This window comes from Panthera tigris, chromosome D2 (genome assembly GCF_018350195.1).
Source record: "Panthera tigris isolate Pti1 chromosome D2, P.tigris_Pti1_mat1.1, whole genome shotgun sequence".
In the NCBI taxonomy this organism is placed as follows: Eukaryota; Metazoa; Chordata; class Mammalia; order Carnivora; family Felidae; genus Panthera; species Panthera tigris.
In genome coordinates, this window is record NC_056670.1 from 76,074,060 (window position 1) to 76,099,028 (window position 24,969).

The window sequence follows — 24,969 nt, forward strand, 5'->3', positions numbered from 1 at the left end:
CTGCTTGGGATTCTCTTCCCCTTCTCTGCCCCTCTCCCCTCACTCATGCTCTCTTTCTCTGTAAAGTAAACAAAATTTAAAACTTTTAAATAAGTGAATAAAACTCTCTTATGAATGCCAGTACAGTTTTGTCACCTACCGTCTTACAGACGTCGTACTTTAAATTTCTCAGAAATTTAGAAATGTCTCTAATCTATGCAATATTGTTGTCATAAATTTGGATTTTGGCACGTAGTAGAGAAATAATTTTAGATGCTAGTCCCTGTTGGTCATTTCAGGAAACAGTTGTACATTCACATTGACAGTTCTGTGGAAAGGACAAAATTCAGTATTTTATTAGCTTTTTTGATATGAATAAAGTCTTTGACTCATTTCTTGATGCCTAAAATACATTTACTTTTTTCAGTGCTGAATTTATAACTCTCAATGACTGCCTTCAGTTGGCATATCTGCCTTCCAAAAGAAATCACATGTTGTTACTCTATCCTCGAGAGATTTTAATCCTTGACCTTGAGGTGAATCAAACAGTGGGTGTGATTGCAATAGAACGAACGGGAGTTCCATTTCTGCAGGTATCTGTGATTTATAAATTACATCCCCAAAAATTGATTATGAATGTTATAGAAAGAAAAAACATAATTGTAGAAATGTCCTTAGTTCCACCTTTTCTTTTCTGTTTATTTAGAAATTAACAATGTTGTCGTATATTCCAATTTTTCTACACTTTCAATTGGTTTGATTTACCCTAGAAATTCTTCTGACTGGTCTGGAGCTAAGTATTGAACTGTTTAAGTTACCTAGACAAAGACAAATTTTTTATGTATATAAATGGAGTTTTTGAATGTTCATTTAGTTTAAGGCTTGGAGATTATGTGTGTATTTTTGTTTTCCTTTTATTTTTTTTTTGCCCATATTCTCTAAATATGAGTTCTGAGCTTCCCAGTATATACTCTTTAATCTATTGTGTTTTTAAAAATGATTATATTATCTATTTAAAGGTAATACCCTGCTTTCAACGAGATGGTTTATTTTGCCTACATGAAAATGGTTGCATAACTTTACGTGTTCGAAGATCGTATAACAGCATTTTTACCACTTCAAATGAGGAGCCAGGTGAGTTTATATCTCAGAATAATATTAATGTATTTTTCTTTAGAATTTCATAAACCTTCATGTGGCAGATACCAGCCAAGGCATAGAGTTAATGGTAATCCTGGCCTTGAGAAGTAGAATATGGTTGTGCCCTGGATCGGGCTCCACACTGACAACACAGAACCTGCTTGGGATTCTCTGTCTCTCTCTCTGTCTCTCTGTCTCTCTCTCTCTCTCTCTCCTCTCTCTCTCTCTCTCTGTGCCCCTCTCCCATTCATGCTGTCTCTGTCTCTCTCAAAATAAATAAACTTAAACTTAAAAAAAAAAATAGAATATGGTCATAATATGAGGCATAAAAAAGCACAAGCCCAAGATTCATCTCTTGGTGTTACAATAGTGTTCGTCCTACACAGCAAAGAAAGTAATGATTTGTAATTCCTTCTCAATTGTATCCATGAGCCAAGTAGGTATTATCTTTGTGAATTTTTCTTCAGCACAAGTAGACCCAGTAAAATACCTTTGTTATTACACTCCCTGACTTCACCTGTGCTTTAGGAATTTCCATTGTAAAATGACATAGGTTAATAAGTCACCAGGGTACTCAGTTGTCATTTTCAGTCTTCTCCTGGAGAATGAAAGCGGTGTTTTGTAAAGTGATGTACTACATAAAGGCAAAGGTGACTTTCACATCTTTTGTAGAGAGCCATTATTTTCGGGCTCATTATATAGACCACTGTAAATTATGATGCTCTATAGTGTACTGTACATTACTTAATCATATCACTGTTGATCCTTTTTCAAAGTTATTTTCTTTTTTAAAAATACTAAAAAACAAGCCATACTGAATATAGTTTTTATTTTGGAAATTAAACTTGGCGTAGACCGTCATTAAATGAATTATATTTGTATTCTGAAATTAGTAGTAATTGTAAAGGGAGAAGGCATGTGTGACAGACTCTGCCCTAGTGAAGGAATGATGTTCTTTTTAGTTGAGGTTTGATTTGAACTAAATAGTAGTGATACTGTTGCGATTGTTTTCTGCCATTTAAAAGAAAACAATACTGTGTTAAGATCCAGATCCTGTCCAGGAACTTACCTATGATCTACGAAGCCAATGCGATGCCATCAGGGTGACAAAAACCGTGCGTCCCTTCAGTATGGTGTGTTGTCCTGTCAATGAGAATGCAGCTGCCCTCGTTGTGAGTGACGGCAGGGTCATGATATGGGAGCTGAAGTCTGCTGTTTGTAACCGAAGCTCACGGAACAGGTAAATGAATCAACGGGATCATTTTCTGGTTTGTTTCCTCTTTTTAAAAGATTACCAGAATCATATGAAAATAGCAGGGACTTTTTTTCCTACAGAAAATATTTTTAAAGTGAGAATTCAGACTTTAGATTATCAGGGAATTGTGTAAATCTGCCAGGGAAATTTGCCTGTGGGTAAGATGAATAGGTACTGTAAAAGTGGGTAGAATGCCATGATCCGAAATTGGTAATTTGAGTTACTGAAATGTGACGTCGGTTTTAAATATGTGAAATCATGTAATTGTTATGTCTTTGCAGTAGTTCTGGTGTGTCACCTTTATATTCACCAGTGTCTTTCTGTGGAATTCCTGTAGGAGTGCTACAGAATAAACTCCCAGACCTCTCCTTAGACAACATGATTGGTAAGCTATTTTCTTTCCTCTAACGTTTAGGTTAGGTATTCTTCTTGAAGGGCAAAATTAATAGTCTCTGGTTTGCAATTATTATAAAGTCAAAGTTAATACTTGAGAAAACTAAAATGTGGAATCATTCTTCCCTCAATAAATCCGAGAGTATGAAATATTTAAGCATAAAAGCCTAGATGAGCATTACAGTTATTAGAATTAGAAAATGTTCATTCATGAGAGATTCTGATTTAAATGAAGGGGATGACATTAGGCCTCCGAATACCAGATGTAGTCTGTGCTGAGTCCTGCCCTACCTCCCCAGGGCCTTCATGCTGGCTCGTCCCTTCACTCTGAACACATACTTTCTTTCTCTCCCTTTCTGCTACTCCTGATTCAAGATTCAGCTCGAGTGTTGCTTTCTTTAGTCTCCCTAGCCTGACCTAAATGGTCTTCATTTGTGGTGCCTAACAGTGGTCAGTTGATTGTAGTGATTTTGTTTCCTCCAGTAAATTATAAACTCTGTAAGTTTGGGTCAATGTTTGATTCCACTTTGTATCCCGAGCATTCAGCAAAGAGCCTTGTACATTCAAGATGTGCAGTATACATTTGTTGAAGGAACAAAGTGAGCAGTTTTAGAAAAAGGTTATTTCAAACATTTTGATGTACATTTTAAAATTTTCATGTTGGGGATTCTTTCAACAAATATTTAATTACAGATAACATATTGTTTCAGAGTTATTTAAGTATTATAGGGTCAGTATATACTAAAGGCAGAATGACGATTTATGATTTCAAATATTGTACAACTAGAAATTGTAAATATGCCAAGGAGTTTTGATGTCTAATTCTTTGAAAATTATGGCTCTGGCTCATAAAGGATTTTCTGTACCGTTATTCATAAAGTTGATATTGTTTAGTAGGTTTTTTTTTTTTAATGCTGATGATGATTATGCTAGAAAGAACATTACCATATTAATCTTCAAAAAAAATTTTTTTTCAACATTTATTTATTTTTGAGAGAGAGAGAGAGGGACAGAGCACGAGCAGTGGAACCCACGGACCATCAGATCATGACCTGAGCTGGGTGTCAGATGCTTAACCAACTGAGCTACCCAGGCCCTCCTCCTTTATTAATCTTTTTAATCAGAGATGACATTTGGGGCACCTGAGTGGCTCAGTTGGTTAAGCATCTGACACCCAGCTCAGGTCATGATCTCACGGTCTGTGGGTTCGAGCCCCACGTTGGGCTCTGTGCTGACAGCTGGGAGCCTGGAGCCTGCTTCGGATTTTGTGTCTCACTCTCTCTCTGCCCCTCCCCCACTTGTGCTCTGTCTCTCAAAAATGAATAAAAGTTTAAAAAAAATTTTTCTTTTTAAATCAGAGATGACATTTATTGGTGCTGTGCTAAATGCCCTGCATGTTACCTTAATAACCCTGCAAGGTGGGTAATACTATTATTATTTCTATTTTATGTAAGTGGGAACTGAGACCCAGAGAGATTTAAAAAACTTGTCCCAAACCACACAGCCAGTAAGTGGAAAAGCCCCCATGTGAGCCCAGTCACCCAGTCTGGAATCTGCTCCTTGTCCGTGACCTCCAGTCCTGGCTGCTCTACTGTGATCTTAGGCAAGACCTGACTTCTCCAGGCCTTGCTTTTCTCACGATTCTTCCCACTTGCAAAATCCTTTTGCTCAATGGCACTAACGTGTATATTTAAAATTCTTTCTCCTCATTTTCCAAACATAATCCATATGAGGAAGTTTAGACACATACTTGTTTTGCAGAATTCATTTTGTCAGTAACACAGTTTGCTGAGTTAATAGACCTTGTCTTCACTTAATATAAAATATTAAAGTGAGAAGAATTATAAACACTCATGCATAGAACTAATCAGGAATATGAAGCCCACAGGAGGCTGAAATTTCATGCTGTTTAGGTATCTAAGTGATATAAATTACATTTTTTTAAGAGACAAAAGGATACGGATTGTATACAATTCCTGACAATGTAGTTGATTTAAAAGCATTAAATAAATAAAGCTTTGTTACTTGAAAACATTTTAATTAAAACTTTTAATTAAACTTTTAATTTGAAATTCACTATGTCCTTAGTGATAATTGAAAGCAATTCATTTAAATACAGAGGCCTGATTTATATTCATTGGGTAAAGCCTGCTGCTTTTTAAGACCTAATCTGCCCTACCTTGTGAATTGCCTCTATGGGAGAAGTTTGAAGAAAAATATGGCCATTCTCAGAAGTCAACTCCAAGCTACAGAGGGTTGGTAAACATGGTACCTATATGTTGAACTTCACATTCCTTTAGACTCTGTTTTTTGTTACCAAAGGCTGATATCAATTGTATCACTGATCTTAAGGGATCATTTTATTTGGATTAAATTGATGGCCATTTTTCCTGTACGTCTTACGAATTTTAAAGTGTCGCTTTATTAAAACGACTTTATAGCTTCAGAAAGTTATAGTCAACATTCAGAGTCCCATCATCCACTTACAGTAATTATTTACATTTTCCCCTTTCACAGTGTATGTGTGGTGTGTGCATACATATGTATATGTATGTGTCTACACACACCCACACTCATGTATCCTTTACTATGTGTTCTTGACGACTATGTCCCGATATTCAGTAGTGGTTTATAGGAAGAAAATTTGTATATTATACTCTTTTTAGTGAGTGGTCTTGATTTTGTTGTACTCTTCATATTCACGTTTTGTTAAAATGGTTTTACCGAATCTTTTTAGTTTGAGACTTAATAACCTAAGTATAAATGGTATATCTGAAAATAATGCCCATCTAACTGTCAACCATGACAGTTTACACATTATTTATACCATATATTAACATATATTCTCATGTTTGTATGTAACATATATAACTTATTTATATATGTTATTTTATGTTTATATATGAAGTATTTAATTATAAGGCTTAAATTTTATAATTACATTGACACACTGAGATTTCCCATTAGAAATCTAGATGGGTTCTTTGAACCTGCAGTTGGCGATTACTATTTTATGTATACTTGAGCAAGTGCATCAGTTTGAAAAGCAACCCTTTAAAAAGGCAGGCGGGGGGCGCCTGGGTGGCTCAGTCGGTTGGGCGTCCGACTTCGGCTCAGGTCATGATCTCATGGTTTGTGGGTTCGAGCCCCGCGTCGGGCTCTGTGCTGACAGCTCGGAGCCTGGAGCCTGTTTCGGATTCTGTCTCCCCCTCTCTGTGCCCCTCCCCTGCTCCTGCTCTGTCTCTGTCTCTCTCAAAAAATAAATAAACATTAAAAAAAAATTTTAAAAAGGCAGGCGGTAAGGTGGGAATGTACTGCAATATCCCACTCCATAGAAGCTGCTCTCGAACCCAGGTCCCCTCATTGGCTTTGTTTGGTGTCCTCGTACCCGGAACTCAGGCTGAAATCATGCTTCTTAGATGACAGGTCCCTGAAGTCCGGACAGCAGTGCTCCAGAGTGGTCTGTCCTCTGAGATGGTAGACGGTGCGGTTTAAGTCCCATAGCCAAGTACAGAGCCACTGTTCAGCTGTAGCCCCTCGGGTGCTGCGTGATACCCTGTAGGTCTGAAGAGCATTTCCAATGAAAAGTTTCTTTACCTTTCAGCATACGTTATAATGAATATGTTTGTATTTTTGATTACCGATCAGGACAAAGCGCCATCGCCGGGGAGGAGCATCCTAAAGGCCCCGTTCTGCAGGAAGTGCACCTCAGGTTCCTGCTGACGGGACTCCTTTCAGGGCTGCCCTCACCTCAGTTCGCCATCCGCATGTGCCCGCCGCTGACCACAAAAAACATCAAGGTGTATCAGCCACTGCTTGCTGTTGGTGCGTATTGGACCTGTTCTTTTTTTAGTCCTTCATGCCTCCTTTCGTTTGTAAGACATTTAAGTTTGCTGGTTACTGGAAAATCCTTTCTTTGAGGATAAGGAGGAAGAGGCCCAGTGAATCACGTATATATACATCTTAAAATACTTTGCTTCTTGGGGCGCCTGGGTGGCTCGGTCAGTTAAGAGTCCAACTCTTGACTTCGACTCAGGTCATGATCTCTCACTGTGTGAGTCTGAGCCCCGCATCAGGCTCTGCTGACAGCGTGGGGTCTGCTTGGGATTCTGTCTCCCTCCCTCTGTGCCCCTCCCCTGCTTGCTCTCTATCTCTTCTCAAAATAAAAATAAACTTAACATTTTTTTTCTTTTTTCTGTCCTTTTAAGCCACCCTTTTTAGTCATTTAATTTAATTTAAAAATTTTTTAAGTTTATTTATTTTGAGAGAGAGAGTGTGAGCACAGGGTAGGGGCAGAGAGAGAGAGAATCCCGAGAAGGCCCTGCGCTGTTAGTGTGGAGCCCAATGTAGGGCTAGAACTCATGAATTGTGAGATCATGACCTGAGCCCAAACCAAGAACCTACCAAGCCATCAGGCGCCCCTATTCATTCATTTTGATCGCAGTGTTCATTCCTCCACCTGACCCTGGGTGATAGAGCCCCTGACACAATGGGTATCTTTCTGAAATGTTAAGAGGATAATCCCTGTGTGATGCTGAATCCAGATTCCTTGTCTTCATTTGGACTACCCAAGGCTTATTCTGTGCATGTCGTTTTGTTTTGGGTTTTTGTTAATGAACAACATAATCATAGCTAGCATTTTAATGATAGCAGTGTTCTTCATCTGGTATGAATTATGTATGAAATGTTGTTTAAAGTGACTGTGGTCTCTCTAAAATAAGATTTGCCTTTTGGGTTGAAATTGCAAAGTTTTGTATTATAGATAGAAAATTGGTCTGGGTTTCAACTTGCTGTCACATTAACTTATAGTAATGTGAGTAACCTAACTTCCTTTATAGAGGAAAGCAAATTTTAATTTGCTATTAAGTATATAAGGTTAAAGTCCATTTCTCTATAATTTCAAAAAGTATATTCATTTGAAATTGTCAACATTTTTTCTTAAGAGGCTGTTGGTTGGCTTCTGGCTTTCACTCTGGGCCTTTAACACGATTTGTGATTTTTTTTTTTTTTTTTATCCTAAAACGAAAACCTGACCCACAGTTATTTTGTTGCTAGGATGTCTCAGCGTCTCAGCTAACAGTTGACTTGTGAGTACTGAAGGCTCACTGGAGTAATTCTATTTGTCAGTGTTCGGATTTTCCCATTTTTCCTGTCACTGTCTTCCAAAAGTGGTTTGCGTTTTAAGGTTTGGTAGTCTGTGTGTACATGTGTCCACATTTATGTAAATCAAATATTTAGTTTTTGCTTCAGAAACTATTAAGCCTCTTATAGAAATTTTAATTGGAATTTGTCAGTGTACATTATATGGACGTGCATGTACAGTGTCAGTATACCTAATTTGTGAAATAGGATTTGGTCAATTTCTTGGAGAAAATTCTTGGCACAGCTAAATAATAAGAGCTGAGTCGGGATCTGAGATTTCTCTCTTTTTTAAAAGTTTTTTTTACAACTTCTTTTAAGTTTATTTTTATTTATTTTGGGAGAGCGAGTGAGCAAGGGGGTGGGGGGGAGAGGGCGAGGGCAGAGAGAGAGGGAGACAGAATCTCAAGCAGACGCTACACTGTCACCACAGAGCCTGATGTGGGGCTCAAACTCACGAACCCGTGAGATCATGACCTGGGCTGAAATCAAGATTTGGATGCTTAACCGACTGAGACACCCAGGTGCCCCAGGATCTGAGGTTTCTATTGTAGAAGAAGCTCTATTGTACTGGTATGTCGTGACAGTCAAGTCATTTATTGAGTTTAATACAATCACAAAGTAAAAGGAAAAAACATAAATAAGTGCCTAAGCTTTTGTAGAGTCACTAGGGGAAAAGAGGCAGACTTCCACTGTGGAATTCTTCCTCCTATAGCCCCCCTAGAAGATTAGATCATAGGTTCAGCATCATCAAAACTTGCAGAATATAGAAATCATTTGATTATTATGAAGATCTGTTAATTGAAAGATTTTAGTAATTTTTTAGATATTGTCTCAGCGCTAGAAGTGACTAATTATTGTGGAGTAGATGATAAGTGCACCCAAGTATGATAGTGTGTTTTCCTAAAATAGTTTTATAAAATATTTAATGAAGCTTTATTCAGCAGGTGAGCTAAAATTGGAGCTTACCTAGCATTTTTACTTCTTCTATTATTATTATTCTATTATTTCTACATTCGATTACTTTGCATGAATCCATTCATTTTTTTAAGTCATGCGCGGCGAGAAAGTGATTGGCCAACAAGTTATACTGTTCACTTTTCTGGCTTCATTTATAAAAACATTTTAAGGACTGAAACTTTACTTTTTTAAGTATGGCCATGTCCCTTCAAATTAAATTTTAGACACACACACTACCTGAGACCATGAAAAGCATTAGGCATAATAATAACTATAAACCAAAATCACACTGATAACAGAAATAGTACTTAGTTTGTGCTAGGTACTATACTAAGTGTTTAAAATATGTCTTCTAATTTACTCTCCAACACATAGATTTTCTATGGGATTAAGAACACAGATTAGTATAGGTAGGTGATTTGTAAGACTGTAAGACAGAGCCAGAGCTTGACCTCAGGCTTGTAATCCACCGTGAACCGCCATACTTGACCATCTCTATGATTTATGTAATGTAAAAGACAAAACAAAAAAATCTTTGTAAAGAAGAATGCAAAAGTCCTGCTTGATGAGTTCTGCTAGGTTGCCTTTTTGAGGACCAGCTATATAGTAAACACTCCAAATCTCAGAAAGTATGAGTTCTCATGTATAAAAAAGCTCAGCAAAATGCTTCTTCAAATCCTGTGTGTATTGAGTTAGAGTTTTGAAGTCTTTCTGTAAAAACCTATCCCTGGATTTAGGTAAGATTCAGACCACGTAAGATTTTTTGAGAAGAGAGAAGACAGAGAAATTAACTCTTTCTTCACTCATAGCTTGGGTTCCTTTTAGAAAAGGTAAATTTATAAAATGATGAAAATCTTGAGAAAAGACTTGTTGGAAAGATCTGGAACTCCCATTAGATTAATACCCTTCTTTTACATCATTTCGATAGGTACAAGTAATGGTTCTGTCCTGGTGTACCATCTCACCAGTGGGCTGCTGCACAAAGAGTTAAGCGTCCACTCATGTGAAGTCAAGTGAGTATGTCGTTGTGACATTGACATCACAAATACAAGAATACTGGAAAAAAGTGCTGGTAGAATTTTCTATATTGAATCCTCTGCAGAGGTGATTTTTTGCCTGGAAACTTGGAACAGTGATTATTCAGGTTTCGAGTAATGGTTATGTTAATCAAGGCTGAGCACTAATTGTTTGCTTTGTGAAAGGGTATTAGGCAGTGGGAAATTTTCTTTCTACCTTTTATGGCTGCATCTTATTTCTACAGTCTAGGATATTTTCTCACTAGATATCACTGCGTTTCCTTGTTCATATTTCTATGATTTGTTTTTCATGTCTATAGAGATCCATCAGTAAGACTGTTCCTGAAAAATTTGAATCAAGGTGTTTTAATTATTAACAAATCTGATTTGTTTTTTGTTTCAACACCATGAGGAAAGGACCAAACTGTATGGCATTTCTTCTTTCATTTTGAGAGGTGATGTGTTTTATGAGTTCTGTGCATTCAGAGATGTCTGAGGGAAGAAGGTTGCTTCCTGTTTTAATGTGCGCGCATTATCTGCTCTGTAGCTTTTTTTTTAAATATTTTTGGAAATGTTTATTTCTGAGACAGAGACAGACAGAGCATGAGTGGGGGAGGGGCAGAGAGAGAGGAAGACACAGAATCTGAAGCAGGCTTCAGGCTCTGAGCTGTCAGCACAGACCCCGATGCAGGGCTCGAACTCACGAACCGTACGATAGTGACCTGAGCCAAAGTTGGTCACTCAACCGACTGAGCCACCCAGGCGCCCAGATAGCTTCTTTTGTTGATGGCATGACTGCTTTTCTTTGCCCCAGCAAAGATGGATTGTGAAGTTATGCATGTATAATATAAATTTATCACATTTCTACCATTTTTGATCTTTTAACAAACATAAGAAAGGCTATTTTCTGTCCTTTGTACTTTATATAATTATAGGTCTCACGCGTATGTTAAAATTCGTATGATCCCTTAGTGAACACGTTATTCTGACTAATTGTGTTTTCCGAATGGGGAAGGGTTAACCCTTTAAGTATCACAACTTCTGATTGTGATGGAAGTTCCAGAAAAGCTTACATTGCCTTCAAGTGTTGTTTGTGGTGCAGCCCAAATGACTGTTGGTTGCCACCTTATGCTGTGCCCTCCAGCAGCCCCTTAAATACCTTTCCGTGGAGTCGTAATGTCTTTAGAAATCACTAGGGTGTCGGGTGCAGTGACACAGGTCTGAGTTTGGCCCATTTCAGGCTCTTGTTCGTCTTTTCTTCCGGTAGACCTTTCTGCCACTGCTACTACCTGCTCTCTCCCTTTCTTGTCTGCATTTCTTCTCTTAACATTCCCTTTCACCCTTGCCTTTGTGTAGTGTTTCCTTCTGTGGGTGACACCAGCCAGTCAGACTCTCCATGTAATCACAACGTGTTCTGAGGATTGTGTTAAGTGCTGATATTTTGCATGACCATTTCATTGTATCCCCACTACAACTTTATGTGGTAGGCACTATTTTTATTCCCATTTTACAGAAAAAACTCAGTATTGTAATGTGTGAAACAGTAGATGGAATTTAACCTGGGCGTTTCAAGCTTCAGAACTGACCTTTATTTATAGTACATGGGCTACATCTCCAGCTAAAAAAATGCATGTAGCACACATTTTGGCAACAAGATAAAAATGTTGACTGAGCTGGGATTCATATACCTGCTTCTGGAAAATCAGGTCATTTTCATTTTTTTCTGAACACTGAAATCTTTAATAAAGACTCAATAGCTAGTTTATCAGCAAGCTATTAGTTTTTTTTTTTTTTATAAAGCCATGGCAAACTAATTTTATCTCATTTTATTTATTTATTTATTTATTTATTTATTTATTATTTATTTATTTTAATGTTTATTAATTTTTTTTAATATGAAATTTATTGTCAAATTGGTTTCCATACAACACCCAGTGCTCATCCCAACAGGTGCCCTCCTCAATAACCATCACCCACCCTCCCCTCCCTCTCACCCCCCATCAACCCTCAGTTCATTCTCAGTTTTTAAGAGTCTCTTATGGTTTGGCTCCCTCCCTCTCTAACATTATTTTCCCTTCCCCGCCCCATGGTCTTCTGTTAAGTTTCTCAGGATCCACATGAGAGTGAAAACATATGGTATCTGTCTTTCTCTGTATGACTTATTTCACTGAGCATAACACTCTCCAGTTCCATCCGTGTTGCTACAAAAGGCCATATTTCATTCTTTCTCATTGCCACGTAGTATTCCATTGTGTATATAAACCACAATTTCTTTATCCATTCATCAGTTGATGGACATTTAGGCTCTTTCCATACTTTGGCTGTTGTTGAGAGTGCTGCTATAAACATTGGGGTACAAGTGCCCCTATGCATCAGCACTCCTGTATCCCTTGGGTAAATTCCTAGCAGTGCTACTGCTGGGTCATAGAGTAGGTCTATTTTTAATTTTTTGAGGAACCTCCACACTGTTTTCCAGAGTGGCTACGCCAGTTTGCATTCCCACCAACAGTGCAAGAGGGTTCCCGTTTCTCCACATCCTTCCAGCATCTATAGTCTCCTGATTTGTTCATTTTAGCCACTCTGACCGGCGTGAGGTGGTATTTCAGTGTGGTTTTGATTCATATTTCCCTGATGAGGAGCAATGTTGAGCATCTTTTCATGTGCCTGTTGGCCATCCAGATGTCTTCTTTAGAGAAGTGTCTATTCATGTTTTCTGCCCATTTCTTCACTGGGTTATTTGTTTTTCGGGTGTGGAGTTTGGTGGGCTCTTTGTAGATTTTGGATACTAGCCCTTTGTCCAATAACTCATTTGCAAATATCTTTTCCCATTCCACTGTCTGCCTTTTAGTTTTGTTGATTGTTTCCTTTGCTGTGCAGAAGCTTTTTATCTTCATGAGGTCCCAATAGTTCATTTTTGCTTTTAATTCCCTTGCTTTTGGGGATGTGTCAAGTAAGAAATTGCTGTGGCTGAGGTCAGAGAGGTGTTTTCCTGCTTTCTCCTCTAGGGTTTTGATGGTTTCCTGTCTCACAGTCAGGTCCTTTATCCATTTTGAGTTTATTTTTGTGAATGGTGTAAGAAAGTGGTCTTGTTTCATCCTTCTGCATGTTGCTGTCCATTTCTCCCAGCACGATTTATTAAAGACACTATCTTTTTTCCATTGGATATTCTTTCCTGCTTTGTCAAAGATTAGTTGGCCATACTTTTGTGGGTCTAGTTCTGGGGTTTCTATTCTATTCCATTGGTCTATGTGTCTGTTTTTTGTGCTAATACCATGCTGTCTTGATGATTACAGCTTTGTAGAAGAGGCTAAAGTCTGGGATTGTGATGCCTCCTGCTTTGGTCTTCTTCAAAATTACTTTGGCTATTCGGGGCCTTTTGTGGTTCCATACAAATTTTAGGATTGCTTGTTCTAGCTTGGAGAAAAATGCTGGTGCAAGTTTGATTGGGATTGCATCGAATGTGTAGATAGCTTTGGGTAGTATTGACATGTTAGCAATATTTATTCTTCCAATCCATGAGCACGGAATGTTTTTCCATTTTTTTATATCTTCTTCAATTTCCTTCATGAGCTTTCTATAGTTTTCAGCATACAGATCTTTTACATCTTTGGTTAGGTTTATTCCTAGGTATTTTATGCTTTTTGGTGCACTTGTGAATGGGATCAGTTTCTTTATTTGTCTTTCTGTTGCTTCATTATTAGTGTATGAGAATGCAACTGATTTCTTTACATTGATTTTGTATCCTGCGACTTTGCTGAATTCATGTATCAGTTCTAGCAGACTTTTGGTGGAGTCTATCGGATTTTCCATGTATAATATCATGTCATCTGCAAAAAGTGACAGCTTAACTTCATCTTTGCCAATTTTGATGCCTTTGATTTCCTTTTGTTGTCTGATTGCTGATGTTAGAACTTCCAACACTATGTTAAACAACAGCAGTGAGAGTGGACATCCCTGTCGTGTTCCTGATCTCAGGGAGAAAGCTATCAGTTTTTCCCTATTGAGGATGTTATTAGCTGTGGGCTTTTCTTAAATGACTTTTATGATGTTTAAGTATGTTCCTTCTACCCCAACTTTCTGGAGGGTTTTTATTAAGAAAGGATGCTGAATCTTGTCAAATGCTTTTTCTGCATCGATTGACAGGATCATATGGTTCTTATCTTTTCTTTTATTAATGTGATGTATCACACTGATTGATTTGTGAATGTTGAACCAGCCCTGCAGCGCAGGAATGAGTCCCACTTCATCATGGTGAATAATTCTTTTTATATGCTGTTGAATTTGATTTGCTAGTATCTTGAGAATTTTTGCATCCGTATTCATCAGGGATATTGGCCTGTAGTTCTCTTTTTTTTGCTGGGTCTCTGTCTGGTTTAGGAATTACAGTAATACTGGCTTCATAGAATGAGTCTGGAAGTTTTCCTTCCCTTTCTATTTTTTTGGAACAGCTTGAGAAGGATAGGTATTATCTCTGCTTTAAATGTCTGGTAGAATTCCCCTGGAAAGCCATCTGGTCCTGGACTCTTACTTGTTGGGAGATTTTTGATAACTGATTCAATTTCTTTGCTGGTTATGGGTCTGTTTAAGCTTTCTATTTCTTCCTGTGTGAGTTTTGGAAGTGTGTGGGTGTTTATGAATTTGTCCATTTCTTCCAGGTTGTCCAGTTTGTTGGCATATAGTTTTTCATAGTATTCCCAGATAATTGCTTGTATTTCTGAGGGATTGGTTGTAATAATTACATTTTCATTCATGATTTTATCTTTTTGGGTCATCTCCCATTTCTTTGTCAGAAGCTTGGCTAGAGGTTTATCAATTTTATTTATTTTTTCAAAAAACCAACTCTTGGTTTCATTGGTCTGTTCTACAGTTTTTTTAGATTCTATATTGTTTATTTCTGCTCTGATCTTTATTATTTCTCTTCTTCTGCTGGTTTTGGGGTGTCTCTGCTGTTCTGCTTCTATTTCCTTTAGGTGTGCTGTTAGATTTTGTATTTGGGATTTTTCTTGTTTCTTGAGATAGGCCTGGATTGCAATGTATTTTCCTCTCAGGACTGCCTTTGCTGCCTCCCAAAGCGTTTGGATTGTTGTATTTTCATTTTCATTTGTCTCCATATATTTTTTAATTTCTCCTCTAATTGCCTGGTTGACCCATTCATTTTTTAGTAGGGTGTTCTTTAACCTCCATGCTTTTGGAGGTTTTCCAGACTTTTTCCTGTGGTTGATTTCAAGCTTCATAGCATTGTGGTCTGAAAGTATGCATGGTATGATCTCAATTCTTGTATACTTATGAAGGGCTGTTTTGTGACCCAGTATGTGATGTATCTTGGAGAATGTTCCATGTGCACTCGAGAAGAAAGTATATTCTGTTGCTTTGGGATGCAGAGTTCTAAATAATCTGTCAAGTCCATCTGATCCAATGTATCATTCAGGGCCCTTGTTTCTTTATTGATATTGTGTCTAGATGATCTATTTATTGTTGTAAGTGGAGTATTAAAGTCCCCTGCAATTACCACATTCTTATCAGTAGGGTTGCTTATGTTTGTGATTAACTGTTTTATATATTTGGGGCTCCCGTATTCGGCGCATAGACATTTGTAATTGTTAGCTCTTCCTGATGGATAGACCCTGTAATTATTATATAATGCCCTTCTTCATCTCTTGTTACAGACTTTAATTGAAAGTCTATTTTGTCTGATATAAGTATCTGATATAAGCTCCTCCAGCTTTCTTTTGACTTCCAGTAGCATGATAGTTCTCCATCCCCTCACTTTCAATCTTAAGGTGCCCTCAGGTCTAAAATGAGTCTCTTGTAGACAGCAAATAGATGGGTCTTGTTTTTTTATCCATTCTGATACCCTATGTCTTTTGGTTGGAGCATTTAGTCCATTTACATTCAGTGTCATTATAGAAAGATACGGATTTAGAGTCATTGTGATATCTGTAGGTTTCATGCTTGTAGTGATGTCTCTGGTACTTTGTCTCACAGGATCCCCCTTAGGATCTCTTATAGGGCTGGTTTAGTGGTGATGAATTCCTTCAGTTTTTGTTTGTTTGGGAAGACCTTTATCTCTCCTTCTATTCTAAATGACAGACTTGCTGGATAAAGGATTCTTGGCTGCATATTTTTTCTGTTCATCACATTGAAGATTTCTTGCCATTCCTTTCTGGCATGCCAAGTTTCAGTAGATAGATCCATCACTAGTCTCATTGGTCTCCCTTTATATGTTAGAGCATGTTTATCCCTAGCTGCTTTCAGAATTTTCTCTTTATCCTTGTATTTTGCCATTTTCACTATGATATGTCGTGCAGAAGATCGATTCAAGTCACATCTGAAGGGAGTTCTCTGTGCCTCTTGAATTTCAGTGCCTTTTTCCTTCTCAGATTAGGGAAGTTCTCAGCTATGATTTCTTCAAGTACACCTTCAGCACCTTTCTCTCTCTCTTCCTCCTCTGGAATCCCAATTATGCTTATATTATTGCGTTTTATCACATCATTTGGTTCTCTAATTCTCCCCTCATACTCCTGGATTTTTTTATCTCTCTTTTTCTCACCTTCCTCTTTTTCCATAATTTTATCTTCTAATTCACCTATTCTCTCCTCTGCCTCTTCAATCCGAGCTGTGGTCGCCTCCATTTTATTTTGCAGCTCATTTATAGCATTTTTAGCTCCTCCTTTCTGTTTCTTAGTCCCTTGATCTGTGTAGCAATAGATTCTCTGCTGTCCTCTATACTTTTTTCAAGCCCAGTGATTAATTTTATGACTATTATTTTAAATTCATTTTCTGTTACATTGCTTAAATCGTTTTTGATCAGTTCGTTAGCTGTCGCTACTTCCTGGAGTTTCTTTTGAGGAGAATTCTTCTGTTTCGTCATTTTGGATAGTCCCTGGAGTGGCGCGGAACTGCAGGGCTCTTCCTCTATGCTGTCTGGAGTTACTTGGGTTGGTGGGCGGGGCCGCAGTCAGACCTGATGTCTGCCCCCAGCCCGCCGCTGGGGCCACAGTCCGACTGGTGTGTACCTTAGCTTCCCCTCTCCCGGAGACAGGACTCACTGTGGAGTGGCGTGGCCCCTGTCTGGGCTACTTGCACCCTGCCAGGCTTGTGGTGCTGCTTGGATGGGATCTGGCGTATCAGCCGGGGTGGATCTGCAAGGTGCACAGGGGCAGGAGGGGCAGGCTCGGCTCGCTTTGCCTTTGCTGGTCCGCTGCGGGAGGGGCCCTGCGGCACCAGGCGGGAGGCAGACCCGTCGGAGGGATCAAGCTATTAGTTTTAAATGAGATTTGTTATCCTGGATTAGTCATGTGGTATATGTCACTAAGTACATGACTTACACATGCTGTGATAATGTTTGTTATTGAGTGATGCTGAATTATAAAGTGTTACTTGCAATACCAAATAATGGATGTGCTACTCAGGCTGATTTGTGAATGATCACACAAATGTGCTCCATTTTTTTTAAGTTTATTATTGGTTTGTGCCTTTGTCCAGTAGGCTACATTTATGATAATAAAGCACAATACCATTTTCAGTGTCAAAACTTACTACAGTAGCAGTTTATATGACTTTCAGAACGTTGACTGACTATTACTTTGAGCAAATTGAGTGGTTTTTGGAAAATAAAATAATCTCTGTTTTGTCTGTAATTTGGCCCAAGTTAGTTTCTTGGCATTGTAGAAGTTCAAGGCCTTCCCGAGGTGGGTGTCCCCCACCCCCCATGACCGCCAGTCACCTAAGTGTCAAGAAGTAGCCTCTGCGGCAGGCCCGGGAGAACCGCAGATACCTGGTGACAGAGTCTGCGGTTACAGTTGTTCGCTGGTTAATCCCAGCAGAACCATCCTGGATTGAGTCAGAAAGGGAACTGCTCTTCTTAGGAGTTTTTAATAGAGCTCAGTGTGTAATTAAACCCGGACAGCAACTTTCTGATCCTGAGAGCAGTGCGGTGCTCGCTATTGTTTGACAAGAGTTTTCATTCTTTTCTGTTGAGAAATAATCCCGCCCTTACCTAGTTTTCTTTGAAGTCCAACTTGATTTTTATTTTCTTCAGTTGATCAGTAGGAATCAGATAGAAAAGCTGCTGCCGGACTCTGCTCAAAGGCAACAAGCTCACAGTGCTTGATTACAAGCAAGCAGCCACTCCGTGTTCTCTTCTACGCTCAGCACTGGGATGTCTTGTAAACAGCGGGGAAAACAGGCCGAATGCGTGTGGTACAGTCACAAGGAGGAACGCTGGCTTTCCTCGGATATCCTTCATTTAATCCGCCAGAACGTACTGAGTGCCTGTCACATGGAGAGGCATGGTGTGGTGCCTCCCTTCAAAGAGTACGATCCGGGGCAGCGTCTCTCAGCCAGTGGCACTATTTCCTCAAGTTGTTTCGACTTTCAGGCAGCACCCTGTTTGCCCTCTGGGTCTCGGCAGGCCCCAGAGACCAGATTCTGTGTGATTCTTACAAGCTTCTGTGGAACTCCGTCCCACTGTCTTTTGTAATAAGGAATCAAGAACACACTTATGTAATGTCTTTTTTCCCCGCTAGATCGTAAGTTCCAGAAGGCCCGACTCATGTCACAGCGGTACTCTCAGCACCTAGCACAGTCACGGGTACACACTGGGTACTTCACAGGTACCTCTGTAAAAATAATGAATGAAGAAGGGGGACCGGGATTCTTGGTATCCAGAGGTCGTGGCATCACTACTGGAGCATAGGTGTTCAGATAGCCAGCAACGAGCCTTGGAGAGTGTGTCTTAGGTTTGTCGGTGAACAGATCTGCTCAAAGCTGCCAGACTTACAAAGCACCGTAAGTCCAAGATGATTTCTCACTTCTTTGTTCACTCTAAGTAGAAATCTACTTAATGAGTACTGTGACGTGTTAGAGAAGGGAAAGAGAAGCATGAGACAATGAGGCTTTTCAGTGAATGAGTAACCAAGTTTATATTGTATTCAGTATAGGTGTGCTTTGAGTTTAGTAAATGAGGAGGATTCACGAAGAAAATAGGGCTTGACTTTAGATCTGGAAATAAGAATAGTAATGATAATAATGGTAATTGCTACTACATGCAGCGCTTACTGTGTGCCAGGCATTCTTTATGTACACAGTGTTATTATTCCTGCAGTAATAACAGGTAAGGTGTAGAGGGAGCACAGAGCTGGAAGTGCTGAAGCCAGGATTTGAACTCAAGTAGTATCTGAAGAGGGAAGGAGAGAGGTCTTTTCAGGCCAAGCATGGACATTTTTTTAATTTTAATTTTAATTTTTTTTAACATTTACTTATTTTTGAGAGACAGAAATAAGAGAGGGACAGAGCATGAATGGGGGAGGGTCAGAGAGAGGAAGACACAGAATCCAAAGCAGGCTCCAGTCTCCGAGCTGTCAGCACAGAGCCCGATGTAGGGCTCGAATTCACGAACCGTGAGATCATGACCTGAGCCGAAATCGGACGCTTCACCAACTGAGCCACCCAGGTGCCCCATTTTTTTTTTTAATGTTTATTTTTGAGAGAGAGGGAGAAGTGTGTGCATGAGAGGGGGAGGAGCAGAGAGAGAAGGGGACAGAGGATCCAAAGCAGACTTTGTGCTGACAGCCTGACTGGGGCTCGAACTCAGAAATCATTGAAATCATGACCTGAGCCGAAGTTGGACTTTTAACCGACTGAGCCACCCAGGCGCCCTCAAGGCACGGAAGTTCTTAAGGGCACTCAGTTTTAAGCGCCTGATTTGAGTGTTTCAGCACAATTGTACACTTAAAGAGTTATAATCCTTGATAACTATGGCAGTTCCTTGGTTTAACAAATATTATTTTCAGCTCCTTTGGGACCATCTTTGCCCCTCTGAGGAGGGCAAATCGGTGGATACACAGGGGTCAGTGAGGAAAGTTACTGTAGTTAAAGTAGCAGACAAGATTCAGAGGATTGAGAGATAAATTTGGTAGGATGAGCAAATGGCTGGATGGCCTCGGAAGTTACATAGGAGTTTGGATATGATGCAGGAAGCCATCATATCTTCATGCGCAAATGCGAGACCTGTTCGAAACAGCATGTAATGCTAAATCTAACAATAGCTTTCGAATTGGAGTAGATATGGATAAACTTGATCGGGGTTAGCATGCATTTTTTCTAAAGGACCAGATAGTAAAGATTTTAGGCTTTGCAGGCCATAAAATTTCTATCACAGCTAGTCAATTCTGTCATTATATCAGGAAAGCAGTCATAGATGATATGTTGTTAAACAACAATTGTCCCATAAATGCATATAGGACAAAGGTTAGACGTCCCTCCCAGCCAGCCTCTATGACCTTGTAACCAAGGTAGGGCAGTAGTGCAAAATTTCTCCTTCTCCTTCTTATGATTCTGACTGTGCACTTGTCCTGTGGCTCCCCACATGCCCCCACCTCCATTCTCTATAAGCCATGGTGGTAGCACTCTGTAGTTGATGTCAGTGGGAGACACTGTGGATTCACCTCCTGTCAGTCCCCATAAAGGAGACTCCCAGGCCTCTGGTTGACAGGTTGCTGTCTTCTTGTTTCTTTGAGATTTTTCTTTTGTGCTTTTCTCTAATTAATAAACCATTTGGAACTGTAAGCCGCTTCCAAATCTAACAGCCAAGTTCAAATTGTTTGCTTCAGGAATTTCTGCCTCCTAGCCAACTAGGAAATTTGATGAAATTCTTCAGTGTACCCAACTTTAAAAGCAGTCTGGCTCAGAATATTTGTTTTTTTTACAATTTTTTAAAATTTTTTAAAATTTAAATCCAAGTTAGTTGACATATAGTGTAGTAATGATTTTAGGAATAGAATTTAGTGATTCATCACTTACATATAACACCCAGTGCTTGTCCCAACAAGTGTCCTCCTTAATGCCCCCTGCCCATTTAACCCATCCCCCCACCCATCACCCCGCCAGCAACCTTCAGTTTGTTCTCTGTATTTAAGAGTCTCTTATGGTTTGTCTCCCTCTCTGTTTTTATGTTATTTTTGCTTTCCTTTCCTTATGTTCATCTCTTTTTTATCTTAAACTCCACATATGAGTGAAATCATAACGATCTTTTTATTTCTTATTTTATTTTATTTTATTTTATTTATTTTATTGTCTTATTTTATTTAGCATAATACACTCTGTTCCATCCACATACTTGCAAATGGCAAGGTTTCATTCTCTTTGATCACCGAGTAATATTCCATTGTGTGTATATACCACATCTTCTTTATCCATTCATCAGTTGATGGACATTTGGGCTCTTTCCATACTTTGGCTATTGTCGATAGTGCTGCTATAAACATGGGGGTGCATGTGCCCCTTTGAATCAGCACACCTGTATCCTTTGGATAAATACCTAGTAGTGCAATTGCTGGGTCATAGGGTAGTTCTATTTTTAATTTTTTGAGGAACCTCCATACTGTTTTCCAGAGTGGCTGCACCAGTTTGCATTCCCACCAGTAGTGCAAAAGGGTTCCTTTTTCTCTGCATCCTTGCCAACACCTGTTTTTTCCTGAATTGTTAATTTTAGCCATTATGACGGGTGTGAGGTGGTATCTCGTAGTGGTTTTGATTTGTATTTCCCTGATGGTGAGTGATGTTGAGCATTTTTTCATGTGTCTGTTAGCCATCTGGATGTCTTCTTTGGAAAACTGTCTATTCATGTGTTTTGCCCATTTCTTCACTGGATTATTTGTTTTTTAGGTATTGACTTGGTAAGTTCTTTATAGATTTTTAGATACTAACCCATTTGCAAATATATTCTCCCCTTCTGTCAATTGCCTCTTAGCTTCACTGATTGTTTCCTTTGCTGTGCAGAAGCTTTTTATCTTGGGGTCCCAGTAGTTCATTTTTGCTTTTATTTCTCTTACCTCTGGAGACATGTCAAGTAAGAAATTGCTGCAGCCGAGGTCAGAGATTGTTGCCTGTTTTCTCCTCTAGGATGTTGATGGCTTCTTGTCTTATGTTTAGGTCTTTCATCCATTTTGAGTTTATTTTTGTGTATGGTGTGAAAAAGTGGTCCAGTTTCATTCTTCTGCATGTCGCTGTCCAGTTTTCGCAACACCATTTACTGAAGACACTGTCCTTTTTTCCATTGGATATTCTTCCCTGCTTTGTCAGAGATTAGTTGGCCATATGTTTGTGGATCCATTTCTGGGTTCTCTGTTCTGTTCCATTGATCTATGTGTCTGTTTTTGTACCGGTACCATGCTGTCTTGATGATTACAGTGTTGTAATACAGCTTGAAGTCCGAAGTTGTGATGCCTTAGGCTTTGGTTTTCTTTTTCAGGATTGCTTTGGCTATTTGGGGTCTTTCTGATTCCATACAAATTTTAGGATTGTTTGTTCTAGCCCTGTAAAAGAATGTGGGTGTTACTTTGATAGGGATTGCTCAGAATATTTCCGTACCACTCTTTCTTAAGCAGTGGAATTCTTGCAAATTACTGTGATAAGTGACTCTCTCCTTTGCCACATTTTAATAGTCATTTTAATGCTGCTATGAATCCTGGTAACTGAACTATCTTATCATTTCATTTGGAGATAAAGTTTTAATTGGAAATAATTTCACATATATTGGAAATGTATGGTAATTAGGCTCAAATGAAAGGTCTTGTTAATATTATTCTTTTTTATTTTTTAATGTGTATTTATTTTTGAGAGAGAGAGCGAAAGCAGGGTGGGGGGCTGGGGGAACAGGCAGAGAGAGAGGGAGACACAAAATCCGAAGCAGGCTCCAGGCTCTGAGCTGTTAGCACAGACAGAGCCTGACCTGGGGCTCAGGCTTACAAACCGTGAGGTGAACCAACTGACCTGAGATGAACCAAGTGACCCACCCAGTTTATTTCACTAAACTTTATTTAATTTCTTACTTTAGGGGTATCGAATGGACAAGTTTGACTGGTTTTCTTTCCTTTGCTACTTCAACACCGAACAATATGGGATTAGTGAGAAATGAACTTCAGCTGGTTGATCTTCCAACAGGTTTGTGTATTTAGTCTATTAAAAGATTGAAAATGGTTTGTCATACTGATCAAAGATGTTGCTATTTATAAAACATGTTCCAAAAAAGTTTCTTTCAACTTGGAGTTTTTTTCTTGTATTCTGTATTTGTATATTCATTTTGTTGTTGTTTTGTCTGTAGTAATTGCTCTAGAAAGACTTGTTTGTATGCAAATTCTGCTAACATAAATGCATGGTAAATGGCATACCATTAGCCTGAACAGACAAATTCATAATTAAATACGGTATCAGTTCTACTTTAAGTACATTGTTATAGATAACCAGAAGTACAGTTTTATTTTTTTTTTAATTTTTTTTAATGTTTTATTTATTTTTGAAGGAGAGACAGAATATGAGTGGGGGAGGGGCAGAGAGAGAGAGAGAGACAGAGACAGAGACAGACAGACAGACAGAATCTGAAGCAGGCTCCAGGCTCTGAGCTGTCAGCACAGAGCCCGACGCGGGGCTTGAACTCACAGACTGCAAGATCGTGACCTGAGCCAAAGTCGGATGCTCAACCGACTGAGCCACCCAGGCGCCCCCAGAAGTACAGTTTTAAAATAAATCTTTGTATTAGGCTTTATTAGATTCTCTTTTATAACTTTTGGCCTTTGTAGGAAAACCTTTATAAATTTGTAGGTAAGGATTCTTGTTAAGTGCTCATATTTAAAACTTTTGGTAGTCTCTGGCTGACTGAATAGGGAAATTTGGGAGTTTAAAGACTACAATAGGAAACATTCCAGTAAAGTAACTTGTTCAGAATTGTTTAAAAACCTACAACCCAGTGAATCTCAAAATGAAGAACTTGAAGAAAGAATAAGGTGAGAGTTTCAAATTATTTTATGGCACATGCATGATTTCAAATAGAATTCTTAACAAAATAGTCCTGAGTTTCTCTAAAATGGTGTGGCAACGAGAATATATATGTAGCTGGTTTAACCCTAAGATATGTATGTGTGTACGTGTGTGTGCGGTAAATCAAGTATATGGTTGTTTCCTTGTATTCTCCGTATGTATCTCCAGGGTATGGTTGTTCTTACTTATCAGAGTATGTTACTAAACCTCAGGGAATTAGCCCCACTGGAATCAGTTCAGTGTTCTGGTCTCAGTGGAAGTGGCCTGCCTAGTAAACCCTGCCCCCAGATTGGGGTTTCTCTAATTACATGGTAGCCTGGGGGTGAAATGCTGTTTTCTAGTGTCATTCATTTTTTCCCATTTTTTCCCCCCGGTCAGCTCAAGTTCAAGACTGTTAGTTAACTTAAAATCTTTCTTTCACGTATTTATTTTTCATGAACAAATTTCTAAGTCATAGTTACTGACTTGCTTAAGTGGGATATTTGACTTCATAGATGATTGACTTTTTTAGTCTTGTCTTCTAAAGGAGGGCAGCAGACCAGCGGAGTCAGGAAAGGATGTGGGTGTTTGGCAAATAAGAAGAGGGAGATCTCATTTGATGGCACTGGGGAGGAGGGAGGCATGCAGGCGTTCACTTGTCTTTGATTACTTTCTCTCTTTTGTTTAATGTAAATACAAATGTGAGAAAGTTATTAAAATATATTTGTTCCCACATGAAGTAGAATTTGCATTTTTTAATTACAGAAAGCCACTTAGCTTCTTTGGCAGTTAACTAATTCTTATCATTCCCCAATTTCAATGTGTAGAGAGCTTTTGATAGGAACATGTCAAAGTCTTTCAGTTGAGCTTTGTTCATGGGACAAGAAATCTTAAGTACCAATTTAGAAAGTGTTTTCCCCACTAGTTAGTTTCGTGAGCATGCAAATATTTATATTACTTTAAATATACCAGTAGTTTTTATAGTAGACAATTCCTTTACCATAAATGTGTTGAAACTTTAGAAATTGATTTCTTAATTTCTAAAATATAACTGTAAGAAACCACCGAAGGTATTCAAAAAACTCTACAACAAAGGAAAATATATTTGTATAAAATAGATATTTGAATACAAGTAATATATTAATTTGTCTTTAACTTGTAATACTTCTAAGAATATGTTTTAAATTTAGAGTAATTGAAATAACTTAGAAGCAAGTGGAAGAATGAATGGGAGAGTAGAGGCAGCCCAGATCAGATTCCATTGGTGTGGATAAGTTCTTGTGTCTTACA

General features: G+C 38.7%; 1 protein-coding gene across 3 annotated transcripts in view; it reads left to right on the forward strand.

Annotated features, from left to right (window-relative positions):
* WDR11 (WD repeat domain 11) overlaps window positions 1-24,969 on the forward strand; it is a 67,607-nt gene that overhangs the window by 11,927 nt on the left and 30,711 nt on the right. For all 3 annotated transcript variants that reach the window (XM_042960101.1, XM_042960100.1, XM_007084867.3), the window contains exons 6-12: window positions 407-572; window positions 999-1,113; window positions 2,164-2,359; window positions 2,656-2,759; window positions 6,416-6,592; window positions 9,795-9,879; window positions 22,721-22,827. In XM_042960101.1, coding sequence (XP_042816035.1) covers window positions 407-572; window positions 999-1,113; window positions 2,164-2,359; window positions 2,656-2,759; window positions 6,416-6,592; window positions 9,795-9,879; window positions 22,721-22,827 — 950 coding nt within the window. The remainder of the gene's footprint in view (window positions 1-406; window positions 573-998; window positions 1,114-2,163; window positions 2,360-2,655; window positions 2,760-6,415; window positions 6,593-9,794; window positions 9,880-22,720; window positions 22,828-24,969) is intronic.